General features: G+C 37.5%; 1 protein-coding gene across 10 annotated transcripts in view; it reads left to right on the forward strand.

Annotated features, from left to right (window-relative positions):
* Window positions 1-19,949, forward strand: part of GART (phosphoribosylglycinamide formyltransferase, phosphoribosylglycinamide synthetase, phosphoribosylaminoimidazole synthetase) — a 42,012-nt gene that overhangs the window by 4,198 nt on the left and 17,865 nt on the right. For 2 of the 10 annotated variants that reach the window (XM_071754032.1, XM_071754026.1), the window contains exons 2-14: window positions 103-137; window positions 3,565-3,657; window positions 4,649-4,797; window positions 9,111-9,206; window positions 9,849-10,023; window positions 10,710-10,821; window positions 11,966-12,034; window positions 13,991-14,116; window positions 14,988-15,075; window positions 15,483-15,568; window positions 16,157-16,325; window positions 16,917-17,148; window positions 19,843-19,937. In XM_071754032.1, coding sequence (XP_071610133.1) covers window positions 4,653-4,797; window positions 9,111-9,206; window positions 9,849-10,023; window positions 10,710-10,821; window positions 11,966-12,034; window positions 13,991-14,116; window positions 14,988-15,075; window positions 15,483-15,568; window positions 16,157-16,325; window positions 16,917-17,148; window positions 19,843-19,937 — 1,393 coding nt within the window. In that variant the 5' untranslated portion in view covers window positions 103-137; window positions 3,565-3,657; window positions 4,649-4,652. Of the gene's footprint in view, window positions 1-102; window positions 1,598-3,339; window positions 3,405-3,564; window positions 3,658-4,648; window positions 4,798-9,110; window positions 9,207-9,848; window positions 10,024-10,709; window positions 10,822-11,965; window positions 12,035-13,990; window positions 14,117-14,987; window positions 15,076-15,482; window positions 15,569-16,156; window positions 16,326-16,916; window positions 17,149-19,842; window positions 19,938-19,949 lie in introns of those variants that run through there. The other 8 variants (XM_071753975.1, XM_071753984.1, XM_071754051.1 and 5 more) reach the window with 7 other exon arrangements.

Genomic DNA, 19,949 nt, shown 5'->3' on the forward strand with positions numbered 1-19,949 from the left:
GTGTTTGAAATCTCAGTCTGCCTTGTGGAGGGGTCAGTATGGGAGAAAGGTACCAGAAACTGTTGGTTTTGCCTTCCTCACTTTATTTTCTCTGCTTCACAGGCCCTGACCAAGCGGAAGAGTTGCCCAGCTTCTTGGTGAGCCCTACCTTTTGTGGAGGAAAAAGATCTCCAGGCTGGTGCTTGTCCCTGCTGAATTACTACTAGCAACCTCAGGGATAGGCTCTGGAAATTGACTTGTCTTCACTCTGTCCTCGTTTTTTCCTCTCTACCTGAATCAACGGAGTGATTAGCTTGTTTCTGCTTTCCTGCTCTTATTTTCCTATGCGAACTCTATCTAGTAACAGACCCTTGCCTGAGATGCTAACTGTCTTTATTTCAAAGCATCTTTTAAACAAACATGTTTTCCATCTTTACGATAGCAGACAATGGTTGCTTAAGGTTCCATGTTTTAGAACATTTTTGGAGTTTAAGGATTTTACATGCTGCTTCCAAAAAAGGCTGAGTGTGTGATAATCCTCACAGAAGAAAAGTCTACCTTGTGAATGTTTTTTTTGCCTTTTGTGAGCAATTTTTTTACTTCTGTGTTAATGGCAAAAATGTGTTGCTTACAAGAATTTTTACTTTTAAAGCAAGATGTTGCTGGGTAGCAAGGGGGCTGCATGGCATCTTTTTATGTCATTGTGGAAAAAAAAGCCTGCGACTGCTAGATTTGAGCCTTCTAAACTGGAATTGCAATCCAAAGTTCTTCTCAAGCTACATCACTAAATAAAAGTTGTTAGGATACCACTTAAGAGACGCTCAAATAATACTGAGTTTTCAAATGGCTGAAACTTATTTTTTACCCACATTTTGTTATAAAACAGTTAATTTTTATTTGAACATATGATTATATGGTTTGTTATATTTGTCTGCTCCCACATAAAACTTTATGCTGTAAATTATGAATTTTTTCCAGCTGGTAGTAGTATTGGAATACATTAGTTTGGGAGAACATAAGAAATTACTATTTGACTGAGTTGCCAGCATGGTGAGTTAGTTACTTCAGCTGGCAACAGGGTCACCCTTCAAGTCTGTCCTTCTAATAATTTTAAGCATTATGCTTAATGGAGCCTGAACATGCATCATGAACCTTATTCTTTCCTACTGTTGATGTGCACACTACTGTTGTGTGTCCTACTGTTGACTGTGCATAGCCTCATTTTTATGCACAGCAAAAATGCGTAGCCTCATTTTTAGATAAACAGAATCCTTACAATCTGATTAGTAAACAGTTCTTAACAGCAAGAAATAACTGGAATGGGACAGAATATATTTTGCATGTTTAGAAACAACAGGCGGGACTTCTGTTCTGCAAATTTTGTGCTCCTCACTCCTAGACCATTTGTATGTATGCAAGTTTCTCTCCTCTCTTCCCAGCTGGAATGGCTGAACTTTCCCATTCATTGGCTGGCAGCACAGTGTCGTCAATGGGGTGGTAGTATTGGGACATATTGGGTATTACATTTTAACTGGAGGCTGCTTATCTCCTTTCTCTTTGTGCATCTGAACTCTTGAGTACTGCTTTCCTCAGTCTGTCAGCACATAGGACAGAGTAAGTATGTTCTCTGTTCAGGTTTGATTCTCTCCACTTGGTTCTGAGGGCCTCTAAGAAAATGCTGTGATTTGTATAGTTCAACTTATTATTGATAAAATTTGCCTTAAAATTGTTGTTTAATGACAGCTGTCTGTGGACAGCACTGGAAACATACTTGTTTGGCTTAACTTGGGTGTAGGAGACTGCTACATGATAAATGTTTATTCTTTTATATTCTATTTTGTCTTGGGTAACTGTATCTAATTCACCCCTACATTATAGCCAGTCCCTTTTTTTTTTTTTTTTTTTTTTTTCATGGACTTAGATATAAAAGAGGTTTGGCATAACGTGACATCCCCAATGTGCTTACTATGACTAATCATTTTTACCCCAATTTTTTAAAATTGTAAATAATCTTTGAGTTTTGTAATTAAAATGTCTCTGTAACTCAACGACATGTATATTTTGTCAGACATTGATGATTAGAAAGGTCACCTCCACCTGAAGCTACAATTACATTCAAACTCTAGTGTGTTTAGTTCATAGTTAACATCTCAGTGTTAATTTTCTGTATTTTACCGTTTTGCTCATGTTTGTTTTGTCTTTATGCTGACTTGATGTTTTGCCTGAAAATATCAATCTCTGAACAAATGATTCCTTTACTAATGAATTAAAAAGCAATAGCAAATGGCATAGGAATACCTTCTAAAACATGTGTGGGCTCTTCCTCTCTCAGGTTTATTACTGGGGACTTGGATTTAAAAATTAGGCTCACCAGATGCATTGCATAGTACCCTCAGAGCAGAAGCTGTTTTTACTGCATAGTCCAGCTCCTCAGGAAGGATTTCTCCAGGGCTGGAGCTATTAGAGCAGCTTGCTTCAAGTCAGGCTATAGCAGCTGATGTGGGGGAGTAGCACACATGCCCCTGCCTTATCAGTTGACTGAAAATCTGCTTTCTTTCATGTCTTTTTGCTTTACTCTTAGAAGTCTTTTGATCTCTCCTCTCCTCTCCTCTCCTCTCCTCTCCTCTCCTCTCCTCTCCTCTCCTCTCCTCTCCTCTCCTCTCCTCTCCTCTCCTCTCCTCTCCTCTCCTCTCCTCTCCTCTCCTCTCCTCTCCTCTCCTCTTTCCTTTTCTCTCTCCCTTTCCTTTTCTTTCTCCCTTTCCTTTTCTTTCTCCCTTTCCTTTTCTTTCTCCCTTTCCTTTTCTCTAAGATGTGCTTTGTTATCTCTCTTGTCCTTCTAAAAAGGAGGGGACCGCAGGAGAGTTCTGACTCCTCTTGGAAAGGGAGCTCTCACCTGTGTACTTTCAGGCTGCATCATGTGTTGAGGTTTTTTTCTCTGAGCTCACCTTGGGCTGTCACTTGGGTGACACTGGCCACCACAGGTTGACACCCAGCTGCTTAGTGGAAGAGGCACAGGGCTGTGTGTTTTATGACCAAGGGTTGTGTGTTTTGTGTGTTGGGATTACAGAAGGGAGACCGCTTGTACCTGTTGACTAAAACTCTTATCTGGGCTGGGCTCTTCCCCGTGATGAATGGGAGGTCATTCATATCACAAAGGTGAAATTCACAGGTGGTGAAATTATTTTTGTTTATACTCATAACTTAAAATACTTTAAAGCAAAATTTTTAATAAGTTTAGATTATTTTGCATATGTTATAATTTAAAACTTTCAGATTGTTTTCTGCAAGTAGTGCACACTGCACTTGGACTTAGGACCAACTCCCAGTTTTGAGCTGCTCACTTTCTGTTTCACTGAATAGATTCTCCAGGGTTTGACTTCCGTGAACTGAACTCTCACTCTAAACACTGCAGTGACATCATCTGTGTATGTGATTTATATATAGTTGGACTAATATGACTCTTAACAGCTTATTCTTTGAATAGCTTAGGAGGCTAGCCTTTGAGTTAGTTCCTTTTTAAGGAACTCCAAAGAAAGACATATGTACTTTTGTGACAAATGATGTACTTCATTTCTTTATTTACAGTTTTCTGAATACCAGTGGTTTTTTTCAGTGTAAGCCAGCTTTTCTCTTCCCTTACTGGCTGTGGGGTATTGTTGTCAGGATAGCAGTTCTGAGGTGATGTGCATCAGTAAATGTGTAGAGAATACACATAGAAGTAAATGTGCTTTAAAAAACAAAGGCTAACTGTTAAAACTGCTCAGAGAGCAAATTATGTTGACATGAATCCAATACATGTAAATTATGTGTACACAGACACAAAAGGACACATGGAGGCTGAAACAGAGTTTGTTTCATTTTTGTGACCATTTTGTTTCCAAAATCTGAAAAGAGTTTGGACAGTTTATAATGAAATGCAACTGTCTTTCATACTTTCTAAACAGGCTGAGGGAGTGCTAATGTTTTTTTTTCTAAAACTCAGCAGAACAGGATAGAGGGTGGATGCCCTATAGTATCTTCTAAGAGCAAGCTCCTTTATTAATTACACCTGTCTTTCCTTGTTGTTTGCCTGGTGTTTTTTCTCTCCTAAGGAAAGCCAGAGCTGAAAGTTTACTTCCCTGCACCAGTGCTCTCAGCTTTTTCTTTTCCTGAAGTAGAGCTCTTACAGATAATTACCTCTAAAAAGTCTTGAGTGGTCTCACTCAGCTTCCTAACGTTGTGTTCATACAGTAATTCCATCAGAAAGCTTGGATTCTCCAGGAATTTCTGTAGGTTACAAATCACAGCCAGGTCACTTGTAACTGTTTTTGATATATCACAGGTTTGTGTATAACTTGTAGCAGTTGCCAATTTGTCTAAAGGAAAACAAGGATGAGTTGCCTGGTGGGTCCTTTCTGTGTTCTGGAGCAGTTTGTTCTTTAACATGTAGTTTGTATCACATCCAATTAAGTCAGTTATCCATTTTCATATACCTATCTCCCTTTTTATTTTACTTTTTTTAAACCCCAACAAAATCTATATAGAAATATCATCACATGGAACCAAATGACATCATTCACCTCTGTTAGGAGATGAGTTTCACCCAGCATTCAAAACCATGATGAAAGCTCTTGCTTTCCAAACCTCACATGTCTAATTCTGGCTGTTTTGCTTGTTTGGTTTTATGCAGACTAATGGCTGATCGAGTGTTGGTGATTGGCAGTGGAGGAAGAGAGCATGCACTGGCCTGGAAGTTGGCCCAGTCCCCACATGTGAAAGAAGTGTTTGTTGCTCCAGGAAATGCAGGAACAGCTGACAATGGGAAAATATCCAATTCGGGTAAAAAGAGAAAAAAAAAATTTAAATTTGATAATAAATAAGTTGTTCCTTTCATGGATCTGTTAAGGTGAAAGGATGATGATAATTATAATACTATTATTGTCAATGTTGTTGTTACTACTACTATTATTATTATTGTTGCTATTTTTTAATATTCCAGACATGTAATAGATGGTAGCAGTTAGGAAAGCAAAGCATACGAGCAAAACCTGGAGCTGTCACTCATTTTATATGATCTCAGTTGTGATAGCTGGTTCCTTGGGTTTGAGGGTGGAGGATGCCACCAGAACTCTGTCTGTTGCAGATTCCTCTGGGAATACAGTTTGGAATAGCTGCAGCAGCTCATAACTCCCAGCAGCCTGGGAGGGAAGGGGTGGTGGTTTCTTTTGGTACGTGCTGCAGTTCAGCAGCTGGATTCTCAGAAGTGCATGGAAGCCCCGTGAAACCTGCAAGCTTTGATGAAAACACTTTCTGACCTGAAGTGTTCAACCATAGAAAAACATTCATTCCTTTGTCTGAGTGACCTTAAGAAGTTAAGGTTATTTTCAAATGCTTCTGTCTTTGTACTGACTGCTGGTTATGAGCTTCTAGCTTAATATGTTAAACTCGTGACAGACTGTAGTTGAAACTATTCATAGTTATTAATTTTGAGAAATCAAGCTTAAGATACTCCAAATTAAGCATCCAAAATTATGTGCTACATTTAAAAACTGATTTAAGGCTCTTGCCAGGACACACAGAGTGAATCATTACAAAATCAGTAGTAATTACATAGAAATTCCTGCCTTATGTCCTTTTTATGTAACAGATCCTGAATTTGGTACTTTAAACTGATTTATGTTTCTACTCTAAAACATCTGATCACAAAAGGGATATAATTTAACATAGTGAATTCATGTGAACATGAATTATGAATGTCAATCTTATGTATTCATATTTGATATGTGAATAAAATCTTTTCTTGTTGCCATCTCATGTGGAAACATGAGTCCCATCAAATTCTTGTACCACAGGTACATTAACAACCTGTAATTAAGCATTCCAGTGAAATTGGGTATAATATTGTGCTGTTTAAATAACTTTGTCCTTAATTTCTTTTGCTAGTCACAGTATCATAAGTAGTTTTTTGTTCTTTTTTGGTCTCTGAGTAGAGGGCCCACAGAAGAGCCTGGCAGGCAAGTCATAACATTTCCTTCTCATCCCAGAAAGTCAAACAAAAACCTTTATCCTTGTGCTAAATGGAGTCAGTGCCAGTCTGAATGGCCTGTGGAATGTTAATTTCAGTATTTTTTCACAAGTGGTGGCTTCTAAAAACTGCAGTGCTTTTGTCTCACCTTGTTATTCCATAAATAATACTGCAGCTTCAACAGTGGAAAATATTTGAGCATGTGTGTAATAATGCTCAAGCCAGGCCTGTAAAATCTACCATGTGTGCTAAAATCTATTTTTCTAGATCATGGGTTCATGTGTTCTTTGGGAGAAAAAAATTCAGCCAACCAGATGGGGAGAATATAGAATTTGTGAAGAGTTTGTCTTCTCTGTTTTTTAAGGAAAGGGTTTGTCATCTCTGCTCAGCCATTTTAGTCCTACCAGTGGGGTCTAGATTTTAATTCAGGAAAGAAAATGGAAAACAGCTTTGCAAAAGCACATGAGCCCTATTATATTGTGTGAGCCTGGGCAACAATGTTTGTTGAGCTGCTACCATTGTTTCTGGTTTTTTGGTGTGATCAAGATTTGGCTCTGGATGTTCATCGTTCTTTCACGGTTCATGAAATTGCCTTTAATTAGCATTTCAACTCTAGTCCTCACCTGATTTCTGAAACAGATAAAGGCAAGCTTAAAATTATAAATAACCTTAAATACTTCAAAACTTGCTTGTATCTAAGTCCAGCAAAATTTTTTGTGGCTAATTTGAGTCAGTAATCTTTTCTGATGATAAAGACAGATTTAGGTTGAGTGGCTAAATATAGTTTTCTATTCAATTTATACTTAATTAGCAGGGCAGTTTTGGTCTCAGAAATATACAGGATGGTTTACTGAATTCAGAGGCAGACATATGTGTGTCTGTGAATGGACTTTAGCATCCTGACACCCCTTCCATCCCATTTTAGCTGTCAGAGTTACATAGAATCTTATTTAACTTTAAGCCCTAGCTTTGAAAATCTTGGCCCAAGGTCCTTCTGTCTAGGTCAAAAAGAATGTGTAGCTGTCATTTTGAGCAGTGAAACACAGCTACAAAGCATTCCCTTTCAGTCTGCGTCCTGAGGAAAATTATGTTTGGGTGGGAAAGTTAAAATTACCTGATAACTGTGTGATTTAGTCCTTTCCATTTGTTACTAGGACATTTCCACATGAGGTGAACATGTGCCATATTCACTGTTTGTGTTACTAGTAGATCAGGCCTGTGGCAAAACAATTTGGGATGTAAAGAACAATCACCCTAAGGGGTCATTCCTTTCCTTGCTCCCCTTTGCATGGATTAGTATTTTGGGGAGGAGGGATTGTCCCTCTTCAGTGGCTCATCAGAGCTCCTGCTCTCTTTGGTGGGGATATGCTGTTCTCTGGCTGCTTTCACAACAGCACTGTGGGACTGAAAGACAATATTGACCTTTATGTTAATCAGTGCTTTAAAGCCAAGTGTGTCATGCTTTTGGTTTGCCTCCCTTGTGACCCTGAAGCCAACTGATATAAATCACACACAGAAGTCAAAGAGCTTTGCTTCTACTTGTTTAAAAATATTGGTGGAACAAAATAATTAAACTGTTAAATATATATCAATATATATATATCAATATATATCAAGATATATCAAATCTTTAGTATTTCGTCAAATTTTTTAGAATCATGAAATGGTTTGGGTTGAAAAGGGACCTTTAAAGGTCATCTAGTCTAAGCCACCTGCAGTGAGCAAGGACATCTTCAACTAGATCATTTTGCTCAATGCCCCATTCAGACTGACCTTAAATGTTTCCAGGTATGGGGCATCTACCACCTCTCTGGGCAGCGTGTTCCATGTTTTCACCACTCTCACAGTAAAAGTCTTCTTTCCAGATAGGGTAAATCTATTAACAAAACCTAGGTTCCAGAAAGTTGCTTTTTTGCCATCCCTTAGAGACAAATGACTACTTCTGTTGTGGAAGCAAGCAGTTTATTAATACAGGGTGGCAGGAGCACAGTAGACACCAACGCACTATTATCACAATATTACATCTGTTTGTCCAGCAGAAGCTGCTTCTCTCCCATTGCTTCCCTGGAAACAATCTGGAAGAGACAGTCAGCTGCTGGCATGCTTGCCAGTGCAGTCACTAACAGGAGATAAGAGACAACACTTGAAGCAAAGTAGTACAGCTGCAAGAAGGGCCTGTGCTGTACCCTGCTCCCTGTGCCAGCCTTTGCTGTGCCCTGATGTATTGGTCTCCTCCCTGCAGGGGCAGCCAATCCATGCTGGGATGCACTCACCTCTTCTTTGACTCTCTCTGGGTTCATGTTCCCATCCTCTGCAGACCTTGGCTTTATTTATTCTTGATAAAAGCGGTGGAATTGCATTGCCTTTGTGTAAATTTTTAAGCATGATACTTGAAATTGTCTGTCATGCAAGCTTTTTCCTTCTGTTTACTTAGTTTTTGGCACCTCATATTAAATGTTTGTTTATGGCAAGATAACAGTCCTAGAAACCTAAGACCAGGTACCCTTACTGATAATTACATCACCTGCTTGTAAGAAGTTCAGCCTAATGTAAGAAAAAATGTTCAGATTCCCCTTTGTTTCAGTGGGGTCACAGTTTAATGTGGCAATTTTCAGCTTGCACTACAGAAAGAAAGGAAAAAAGAAAATAAATGGTTGCAATCCCACCACCAGCCACTTCTTCTTGTCCCCTACACGGTACTGGCACAAGTGTGTGTAAAATTTTGTGGTCACCCTGCTCAGGGAGGAGACTGGTTAAATATTCTTTTTCTTTTTGTGCTCATGGGTTACTTTTCACTTGCATCCTTTGTGTTTGACAGCTTCTTGTGCTGTCAAACAGAATGCTTTGGAGGTGAGAACCATTTACTGCATGGCAGTGTAAGGGAACCAGAAACGTTTTTTCTTATCTGTAGCACATAAAACTGCAGGCTCTGCTTAGGGTGGTGTATTTTGGTACAAGCATCAGGTGTAAGTCTTTATGTTAGTGCATTCCTCACTATTCCAAATTCACAGTGACTTGCTGTTCAAGAATTCTGAGTGGTGAAAATGCTCTTTTAGCATCATGTGATAAATAAATGCTAAGCAACAGTAATTAATGCAATCTTGCCTCCTTTTTGTGTCTTTGACAGCTGTTTCAGTCAGCAATCATGCTGCACTTGCCCAGTTCTGCAAAGATCAGGAAATTGGGCTGGTTGTGGTTGGTCCAGAGGCTCCTCTTGCTGCTGGTAAGAGAAAGCAAGCTAAAAATCACAGCCTTCGTAACTTAGGCAGAAAAGTAGATTTTAGTCCTCATCTTCTGTGCACCACTCAACAGTATCTGAATGTCTTCAGTAGGAATGTAAACAGATGACTTTCCCTGAAGCTCAAGGTTGTGTTATGATGAAGATTAATTTCTAAAGGTTATTGCATGAGCAATGTAACAGTTATATTCTTAAATGTTGTTTCTTTTTAAGTGTATGGGAATAGTAGAAGAAGTATTAAAGTGTTTCCATATAGGAGCCCTAACTAAACGTTTGGTTTTCCTATGGAGTTTTTATTTTTTGAAATAACAGTAAATTGGGACTGGGTAAAAAAAAAAAATATGTAAATATGTTGATAATTTTTCCGTTTTAACCTTCTACATGATCAATGATTGTCATCTTCACAAAATACTACTGTCAACTTTTTAGCTAAAAGCAATAGTAAAAGAAGGGGGAAATTTCATTTTTCACTAAATGCAGCAGATCTTCTTAGCCCCAGTTATTACAGGAATGATGGTATCTTATCATCACTTGTTCCAGCAAATCAGTGCATCTCTAGACTTGGACTACATGACTCCTATAAATCATCTGGTGGTTTATAAAAGTTTTATGTGTTACCTTTTTTAGGTATTGTTGACGACTTGACAGCAGCTGGAGTAAGGTGTTTTGGTCCAACAGCAAAGGCAGCTCAGCTGGAGTCCAGTAAGAGCTTTACCAAAGCCTTTTTGGATCGTCATGGGATTCCAACTGCAAGATGGAAATCTTTTACTGATCCTAAAGCAGCGTGTAGCTTTATTAACAGGTAAAATTCTTATCGTTTTTTACAACAATGTACAGTGTGCTAGGTATTCAAAACAATCAAATGGTTACTAATGCATCAGTACTTCTGCTGGTGGTAGAACATCTGTAAAGGTTTTAAAGAATAGTCTGATAAAACACTATCATACTGGAAAAAAATTTGATAATTAAATGGCTCTTATTTACCACTCTTGAACGAAAGTAAAGTTCAGTGTTCAGTTCACAGGAGAATATAGGATAAGTAGGGTTTTTTTATAAAATTCCCTATTGTGGAAATACAGCTTGCAGTATGATAGTCACATGTTCTGCTTTCTTTGTACCTTCTCTCCAGAAATATAAATTCTGCACTGGAGACTTACTCAGCAAATGATGTTTTACTTATCAGAATACAAACCAGGTCACCCAAAAATGACAGAACAGCGTATTATTAAAAGGAAAGCAACCTTTCCTAACAGTAACAAGATTTGGAAGTAGGGAAAAAGCAGGAGGCAGAAATCCTTCACAAGCATAGGATAACAAGAGAAGCCTGTTTTTTATTTGTGTGTTATTCAATAAGGTAAAGCGGTTGCTATGAAAACTGGTAAGCATTTTGGTCTTTCAGCTATCCAAATGTTCAAAATGCCTACAAAATATATTTGCACTACAGCTCTACAGAGTTTACTGTTGAATCTCTCTTCTGTATCTTTGAAGTGCAAACTTTCCAGCTCTAGTTGTGAAAGCGAGTGGCCTTGCAGCTGGCAAAGGAGTTGTTGTGGCTTCGAACAAAGAAGCAGCTTGCAAAGCTGTTACTGAAATCATGCAGGTGAGTAGAAATCTCATGTGCTAACTAGAGGAGTTCTCACACAAAATAAGACAGTCTCGATCTCCAAGATATTCTTTATGTCTATGTAATTGGAATTTGGCTAAAAGACATCAAATATCTTACCCATTATTTGAACAGCTGTGAAGCTCTGTCTGTCATATATATTGCTTGAAGCAGTGTACTCTTTCTCAGCAGTTCCTGTAGGCTAAAATAAAATAATTCTTAATGAAAATCCACATTTATTTCCATATGGATTCCATTTTTTTTAATTTTTTTTTACCACTTGAGACTGCTGTAATCAAACACTACAGTGCAGTAATATTAACACCATGATTGTGCTGGATCTTGACAAGCAACATCAGCTTTAGGACTCCAGTCACATAGCACTTACATGTGTAGTAAAATTACAGTGGGATATATGTATTTAGGTTGGGTAGTCAAAAAATACATTAGGTCCATCAAAATCTGAGGAGAAGCAAAAAGAAGCAATTTCATCCGAACAGTTAGGAACAGAGCTGGAAAATAACACATTTATAGGTCAAGTCCTCATCTGGTATCTGCAGCACAGCATCTTCCAACTCAGTGGAGCTATACTGATTCATAGGAGACACTTCATCTGAGACACTTGTATTTTGAGAGTCAAAATATAGTGTCTGCATTCACATTTTGGTTTGTGTGTGTATGATTATTGGAGAAATACATCTTAACATGTGTCCCAAAGTTTTGAACAAAATGTTTATGAGAGTCTCATAGACCCACAAAATTATCTTGTCAGTGTAGGCTGGTGGATCTTAATTGCCTAAATATGCAGTCAGTATTCAAACATCTCATTGGAATATGAAAGTATTGCCCCCTTCCAATGTATTCTATAGAGTTGCACTTTTCCTTACAAAGTAAAAGCTTGGATTAAAGACTTGACAGTCATTGCTATTACTCTTAAGCATAAATCTGCATTTATATAAGAATGAACAAAAATAGGAGCAAATATTTTACCATTGCTGACATACCCAGGATGGAGAATGGATTAGTAGTATCAAAACCATCATGCATTTTTCTTGCTTTTTTAGAAACACCTTTTTTTGTTGCATTTTGAATATTTTAAAATAATTGAAGCTGAACTTAAGGAATTTTGCTTTTACTGTAGGACAAGACTTTTGGCACAGCTGGAGAAACTGTTGTTGTTGAAGAACTTCTTGAAGGAGAAGAGGTTTCTGTAAGTATGCATCTCACTTTAATCCTTTGATTATACCTGCTCTAAACTATTTTGGAAAGACTATGTTAGTACCTACAGCAGGGATGTGTAGGATTTTTTTTACTTAAATTAAAAATAGTTGTTTATAAATAAGATCGTATTAATTATAGACAGATGTGCTAACCAGAATTCTGCAGTCTGTTAAAATAATTAAAATTAAATAAAAATATCTCAAAACAGCTTTGCCACATGGAAAAATAGAATCAAATCTTAAAACTGTTGAGTGTTGTTGAGTGTGCAGTTCTGTGTTATGATTTCCCTGACAGTAAGCATAGGATGTCCCTTCCATATTATTGCTACTTCTTCACTGCTGTTTGCCATTGGTTCAGGTATGCTGGTTACCTGTTTGTGAAGCTACAACCTAAAGACCTTGTTTCAAAGCAGTCAACACCACGACTTTGCATGTTTGCTGTGTTCTGGTTTAGAGCCCAGTGCCTTCACCCAGGATGGTGAAGTGCAGGGGAAGGCAAAGAGTGGTTGGAATAATGGAGGATGGAGACTCCTTAATCAGATTTGCTGATGAAGGGAATATGCTGAACTGCATCATGAGCAGTAAACTCCTTTAGAGCAAGGGAACAATCAGCTCAAGACAGGTGGTGGCAGAGTCTTCTTGAACCAGTTTCATTGCCAGAGAGATTGAAAAGTAGAAGTGCACCCAGGAAAGAAGGATCTGGGACCAAAGGTGGTTGAATGATTTGACAGTATTGATTTACTCCACAGATGTAAAGAGAACATAACCTTAATTTTAAGATGACTCAGGTCCTTTGTTCAGAAAAATTGTATCTCATTTAATTAGCAGAGTGTGAAGGAGAAAAGTACAATTAGAGCCTAGGTTTTAAAGTGGCCGGGGAGCTTAACACCTGCAAAGTGTGTTACAAAGTAGAACAGCCAAGTACCAGCTCAGGTTCCCAAGTCCTGGAGCTGGAATTGACTTATACTGGGTGTTGTGAACATTCATCTTGGAGTTGGGGGTATTTAGAAAGTAAGTAATCATCTCCAACCATTGCCAGTCTCTGCATATTCTGGTTTCCTGACTGATATGAAGAAATTAGACATGCAGATATTGATCATCCTTATTCTTTCCTGGTTGGCTTGCCCTTTTTTTAAAGTATGGAGTTATCCAGATCTTCATTCACAGGTGGAAAATATGTAATGCTCTTAATTAATCCTTAGAATGCTATCAGACTTACCATAATATAACACAATAATATAAACGTGCAGTTGATTTTTTTCTGATGACTGACAATGAAGAAAAAAATCTGCTTGGCTGGCCTGTCAAAATAATTCACCTTCTGCAAATTACTGTATTTAAAATATATTAATATTTGGCATCTTCAGGTTTTGTTGGAGAATGTTTGCTGGATTTTAAATTACAGATGTAAAATGTTTTTCTGAATTCTGCTTGCCTTGTCCATCATCATCCAGTTACAGCAGATGCCAACAGGCTTATTATGAAGATACTGAGAATAAATATATGTATAAGTAATCTATAATTAAAAAGTAAATGGTTTTATCAACAAGGAAAAGGAAATCTTTAAAGGAATGTAATGCCTTCCTTCCGGAGCAGAAGGGAGGAAGGGTGATGGAATAAGTAGTAGTAGTAGTATACACTTTGGATTATTTAATTTGTTTTTAACCTTTTGAGTATTTCTTCTCATTACAACTACTGATGTTACATTATAATTTTTGCTATATGTTTATGTGAAAGTTAATTTCTGTAGAAATGTCATATAAACTGAGACAGTGCTTCCTGAGGGAAAAGGGAAACATTTAGAATGCTGCAGTTTGTTTTAGCAGGTATACAGAATTTACACTGTAAAATAGCTCTTTGCAACACTGAAAATCAAGTATGTTTGCACTTTTTTGCACTTTTATTTTAATCATACAGTGGGGTGTAATTATCTTTTTGTTTTCTAGTGTTTGTGTTTCACTGATGGCATCACAATTGCTCCCATGCCTCCAGCCCAGGACCACAAACGATTAATGGATGGTGATGAAGGCCCTAACACTGGTGGGATGGGAGCTTATTCCCCAACACCTCAGGTAAAAATATATTGACAAGGAGATGTTTCACTAAAGCTGTATTACAGCTGGAGTATTGAAAGCATGTGTGAATTTTTAGTTCCACCATGATGAACAGGAAGGTGAAGAGAGGGGGCTCCTGTGGGTAGAAATAGTTGCCAAAACCAGGCATAGTTCATTAAAGTCCATAATTTAAAATTGTTTCTCTAAAGAGGAGGATATTTCCATTGAATTACTTTTAATTAGAAAGGTGGAAATGTTACTTCTGCAACTTTGCGTTTTGATTTGGGTTTTAAGTATTATGAAATACTGGTTGTCAGAACTAAGTGCTTAAACCCACGTTTTTATCTTGCTCCAAACTAAACAAACAATGAGCTTAGTTCACTTGCTGTACCTCAAGCCAGCGTGGTTTCTGTTTGGCAAGGAACTGTTTGCAAAAGGACTCACTTTATGTTCTATTCACCCGTGCTATGGACAGAGTTCTTTTAAGTTCAAAAAAGTTACAGGTTTTGTTCATACAGAAAGCTGTTAATCTTATTAACTGAGTAAAATTTGACCATTCATCCCTGTATTTTCCAACCACTATTTGTCTTTGGGAGGCCTTATCTGGGATGTCCATACAAATGTTTTTTTCCAGTGAATCGAGTGGGTTTGCTTGCATGTGTCAGTGTAAGCATGGAAAATTGTCTGAAGAAATACAGAGAGTTATTTAATGCTGTGGGATGGTGTCTGAAGAGAGAGAAAAAAAATACTAGCTTGCTGTTGTATTAAATGTTTTGTAGTGAGCAAGAGACCATCCAAGTGTTCTGCTTGGTTCATAAAAGCACTGGCCATCACAGAAGGGTAAATCATGCACTTTTTCAAATGTTTTTTTCTAATCCTGTTTTATTAGATTTCTAAAGATTTACTACAGAAAGTAAGAGAGACTGTTCTTCAGAAAACTGTTGATGGCATGAGGAAAGAAGGTGTCCCGTATTCTGGTATGTTCAGAGGTTTGGGGTTTTTAAGCATAAGTACACTTTTTTACTTTGTCCTCTTCATACACCTACTTCACACTGCAGCTTAACAAAGATAACTTTGATCTGTTTAGAAACTGGGTTTAGTGTCAGTGGCTTGATTTACAGTCTATTGAAATCAATGGATAAAATCTTATTAACAGTGAATAATCCTCGAGGAATACCAGAAAGGACAATATATGACAGTAATATGTAACATTGTAACCATAACTGTTTCTGCCTGACATATTTTAACATTTCTAAAGTCTTAACATCCTACTTTTAAATTAACATAGATGGCACCGTTTTTAAGGCTGTTATGAATAGATTCAAAACAAATGACAAATGTAGTTGTTTAGATAGCTTTTTATATATTTTTTTTTTTATTCCAGGTGTGCTTTATGCTGGATTAATGCTTACAAAAGATGGACCTAAAGTTCTAGAGTTTAACTGCAGATTTGGTGACCCAGAATGTCAGGTGAGTTGTTTTGTAGGTAGATAATGTTTGTCATTACGGGAGGAGAATATCTGTTACCATCTACCATTATTCTTAACTAACTTTCAGATGAATAATCAGCTAACTACACTGAGATTTAAAATATTTGGTTTATTTATTCAAGGCAGCAGGTCTGTTATGAATCATTCCATTCCAGGACAGATTTCAGCAGGTTATGGAGGCTCTCCAAGGGTAAGCTGGAGTGAAAGTTAGCACTTTCCTATCTTTTCTGGAATGGAGTTAGATTTTTTATTTTATTAGAGAAGTGAACACTTCCTCACTCCCTGTTGACAAGTGGAACAAAACCCTTCCTTTCCATTCTTCAGAACAAAGAGGATTCTCTGGCCTCTATCTTTGTCCCTCCATATGGAAGCAATTCTTTTATTTATAGAAATTATCTTCATGGAAGTATATTTTTAAAGGTACATAAATTATGCACAGTATGAATGTATGTGTGAAAATACAGAATATGAACAAGTTTATTTGTTGCAGTAGTATTTTTAAAAGCTCAGTGAAGAAAATGTTACCGAGTACATTTTTTCTCTAATTTGCTAATCTATATTTTTATAGGTAATTCTTCCCCTGTTGAAAAGTGATTTGTATGAGGTTATGCAAGCTGTTATCAATAAAAAGCTGTCTAGTTCCATGCCAGTTTGGTTTGAAGACAGTGCAGCTGTGACAGTGGTCATGGCTAGCAAAGGGTATCCAGGAACATATCCCAAGGGCTTGGAAATAACAGGTAAATAATATGGTAGGAGAATCTGCAGAAGTCTGGTTCCTCTCCTCTCTTTATTCTCTCTTTTTCAAGATGAAGGTGAATCAGTGTAACTCAGATTCACAAAAACTTCAGATCTTGTGGTTATGGGTCAGCAAGAGGCAACTGAATTTTTCACACATCAGATTTTATTGGAAATGCACCTCTAGCATTTTCAAATCTCTGCACTATATTGTTAAATTCTGCAGCATTTCTTTAATATGTGTTAAAGTTGTTCTGGGATGATCACCAATTCTTACATATTATAGATGCTGATATGTTTTCTGGTCTCTATGTCAGTGAAGTGTAAAATCCAGCTTGAATTAAATACTATATGTGAATGTTTCAGCAAAATACCCCTTTCTGTGTCTCTGAGCTTCAGAGTGGTGGACTTGTCTCACCTCAAAACATACTATGTACAAATTTATTCCTCTCTCCCCGCGTGATCACACTGAACTCGGTTGTGGTTTGTAAACACAGTCAGTAAGTGTTGGGTATCTGTTAATCTGTAAATTAATTGAGAATGTTCTATTCAACCGATTTTTCTGCATTTATTTTATTTGACAACAATCACAGGACTTTCTAAGGCTAAGCAGCTAGGACTGGAGGTGTTCCATGCAGGCACGTCCCTCAAGGATGGCAAAGTGGTGACTAATGGTGGAAGAGTCCTTACAGTAACTGCTATTAAAGAGGATCTAATGACAGCACTGCAAGAAGCCAACAAAGGAGTAGCAGCCATACTCTTCAATGGTGCCATTTATAGAAAGGACATTGGTTATCGGGCTATAGCTTTCCTGAAACAATCCAGGTAGATATTTGAAATACTTGAAATGGAAGTAACTGGTGTAAAAGGGACTTAAGGACATTACAAGTTTACATTAATAAACCAATATTGATATTATGCATAATGACTTTTAACTAGCATCCTTCTGAGCAATCTAAGCAAGCTCAGCCAAGGAAGAAACAGGCTTACTGATGGCTCTTTCATCCATGTTCTTATTCTCCCAAGTCTGAGTTAAACTCCAATAACCAGTACACAGGAGTAACTTGGGGTGTTTCTGTCTCTGTTATGTCTGTTGTAGCGAAGGTGAACCTTGGGCTCTAAAACTGTAGCTTTTGCTCTTCATTTGTATTACATGTTTTTTAGCTCATTTTAGAGTCTCTAGAAATGGTTAAAGTGGTCCTGTGACCCCTGCTTTTTTGGGATATGCATTTTAATGGAAGAGCTGCCTAACACCTTGGCTAGAATTTATCCCTCCTTTTTATTTTTATACCTTGGTTTTTTACAGTATTCAGTTAAACAGTCTTGAGATGGTGTAGGTGTGGGTTTTTTTAAAAGCAGTATGTCCTACTGTCTCTCTTCTGTTATTGAGAGCTTCTTGCAAGTTTGCAGACTGATTTTTACCTAATATGAAGCATATCTGCCTGCCTTGTTTCCAGTTAGCTCAAAACATAACTTTTGGTAATAGGTGCTTTTGTAGCCTATGAAGCAGATTAGTAAGAGTTTCATTTTTGCTGACAGTGTATACCAAGTAGTATATTGTAAAATTGTGGTCAATAAACTTACTAAATGAAAAAGGGCACTGGTATCTAGTCTTTTTTCTCTCTCAGTTACTGTGCATCTTTTGGGAAACTTATGTGAAAACATATAGTTGGTATTTCTACTGTAGCTGGAAAAAAATCAAGTCATTTTGTGAGGCAAGAGAAGAAGGTACTTTAATGGATAGTTCTCTAAATCACTGAGTTCAAGGACTGTGGCTGGCAATATTCTTGACTGGAGAGCCTGTGTGGCTGGAGTGGCCTTGGCTTTTGAAGGACACTCCTGGAAACTGTTCACAGTCAGTGCCTGTTTCACTGTCCTTGAGTTTGCACCCACTTTTGCTCAGACATCCTGAAATTGGCTGCTTTTAACAGTCAGGCACATTTCACTTCGGACTCTGTCTTGCACACAGTTAAGGAAGGGTAATGGTTGGCTCAGTAAAGTTGGAGACCCACCTCTTCTTGGCAGATTGGCAGGATTAAGTCATCATATGCATTTCACTTTGTGAAAATGTACAGAATATTTATGTAAAAAAAGATATTGTAGAACAATCCTTTTTAAAGAGTCAAAATGGCTACCATGGTTTTAAAAATAAGGTGAAAATGTGTTCCATATTTATCACATTCAGACTGAAAGGGCCTGACTGGTCTGATGTTATTGCAGGCTAATATTCCCTTGACTCTTCAGGCTGAACAGCTGCTGCTTATAATTATTTTCCTCTTGCAAATTTTTGAGCAGTGATATAATGTGAGCGCAGATATCTTTGTATTTTCCTGTAACCACAGCTCTCTGGCCAGTTGTTTTGTTGTACATATCCTTGTTAATCAATGGTGTGTTTCACCCTTAGAATTTAAACTTAATACTGAATCACATCAATAAGACAGCCAAAATAGATATGAACCTAAAATAGCCTGGTTTATGCCACTCAGTGTTGAAAAAACAATTGCTTAACTGGAGTAAGATTTGTTTGGTACAATTGGTATTTAAAAGTCATTAAACTCACTGTCTCCAAAGTGAAAATGTCCCTCTGTAACTTACATATGATACAGTCAGTCATATGGGCAGACAAGTTACAAACCCCACTTTGTAGTAAGGGTATTTTCTGTATGGTATGGCTGTACGTAGAATAAAAACCTGGAGCTTATGGACACTTCATTTTGCTAAAATAAACCTTAGGAACTTAGTTCTTTTTTAATTAAACTTAAAAATTTACACTTGAATAGCAAGTCTGTGTAAGTAAAAGAGTAGTGTGATTGGTTTTGTGGTAGTATCATGCTAGGTGATAAGGAGAGGTAATCTTTATGGTCATAAAGTTCTCAAAAGTATCACGGGGGACTGCTGACTGATGTGATAGTTCTGCTTTGAAAAGATAACTTGAGCTTGGTCCTGAAAGGTGCTTTGGTAGTCTGATCCAGCAGTCTATTTTTGAGCATAGGAATGATCCTACTGATGCCTCCTTGTCTAGATGAGGTATTCAAAGCTTGCAAAATCAGATCCATTATTCTACATACTTCCTGTAGGATTGTTTTGTGGTTGGCTTTTATCTTGGTATTTTATTGGGTAGCATATAATGCTGAAGCTCTAATGCTGTCTTCAAGGTATCTGGAACTATCTGAATACTGCTTGCAAACTCTCTGTGGTGCAGATCCATGCAGTTTTCTTTCTTTGATGTAATACTCCTTATCTTTAGGTGTATGTGAGAGGTCAGGTTCCAGACAGCAAAAAACATTAACCTCTGAGACATTGACCCTTCCTGAAATGAATACTGTAGTACTTGGAAATTATTTTATATGGGCAGAGTTATGGTACAAGAAGAAAAATTATTGTACCTGACAGCAGAATATGATTCTGTATGGTTAATCCTCTTAGTGACACAGTGATGTAAAGAAGTAAATCTTTTTAAACATAGGTCTATGCATTCAGTAATTGACTACCATAACTTTTTTTTTAACAATCTTTCAGAGGCCTGACTTACAAGAACAGTGGGGTAGACATTGCAGCAGGGAATACTTTGGTTCAGAAAATTAAACCCCTAGCTGCAGCCACATCAAGGTCAGGTAAGACTTGAA

Source organism: Heliangelus exortis, chromosome 1, assembly GCF_036169615.1.
Source record: "Heliangelus exortis chromosome 1, bHelExo1.hap1, whole genome shotgun sequence".
Classification (NCBI taxonomy): Eukaryota; Metazoa; Chordata; class Aves; order Apodiformes; family Trochilidae; genus Heliangelus; species Heliangelus exortis.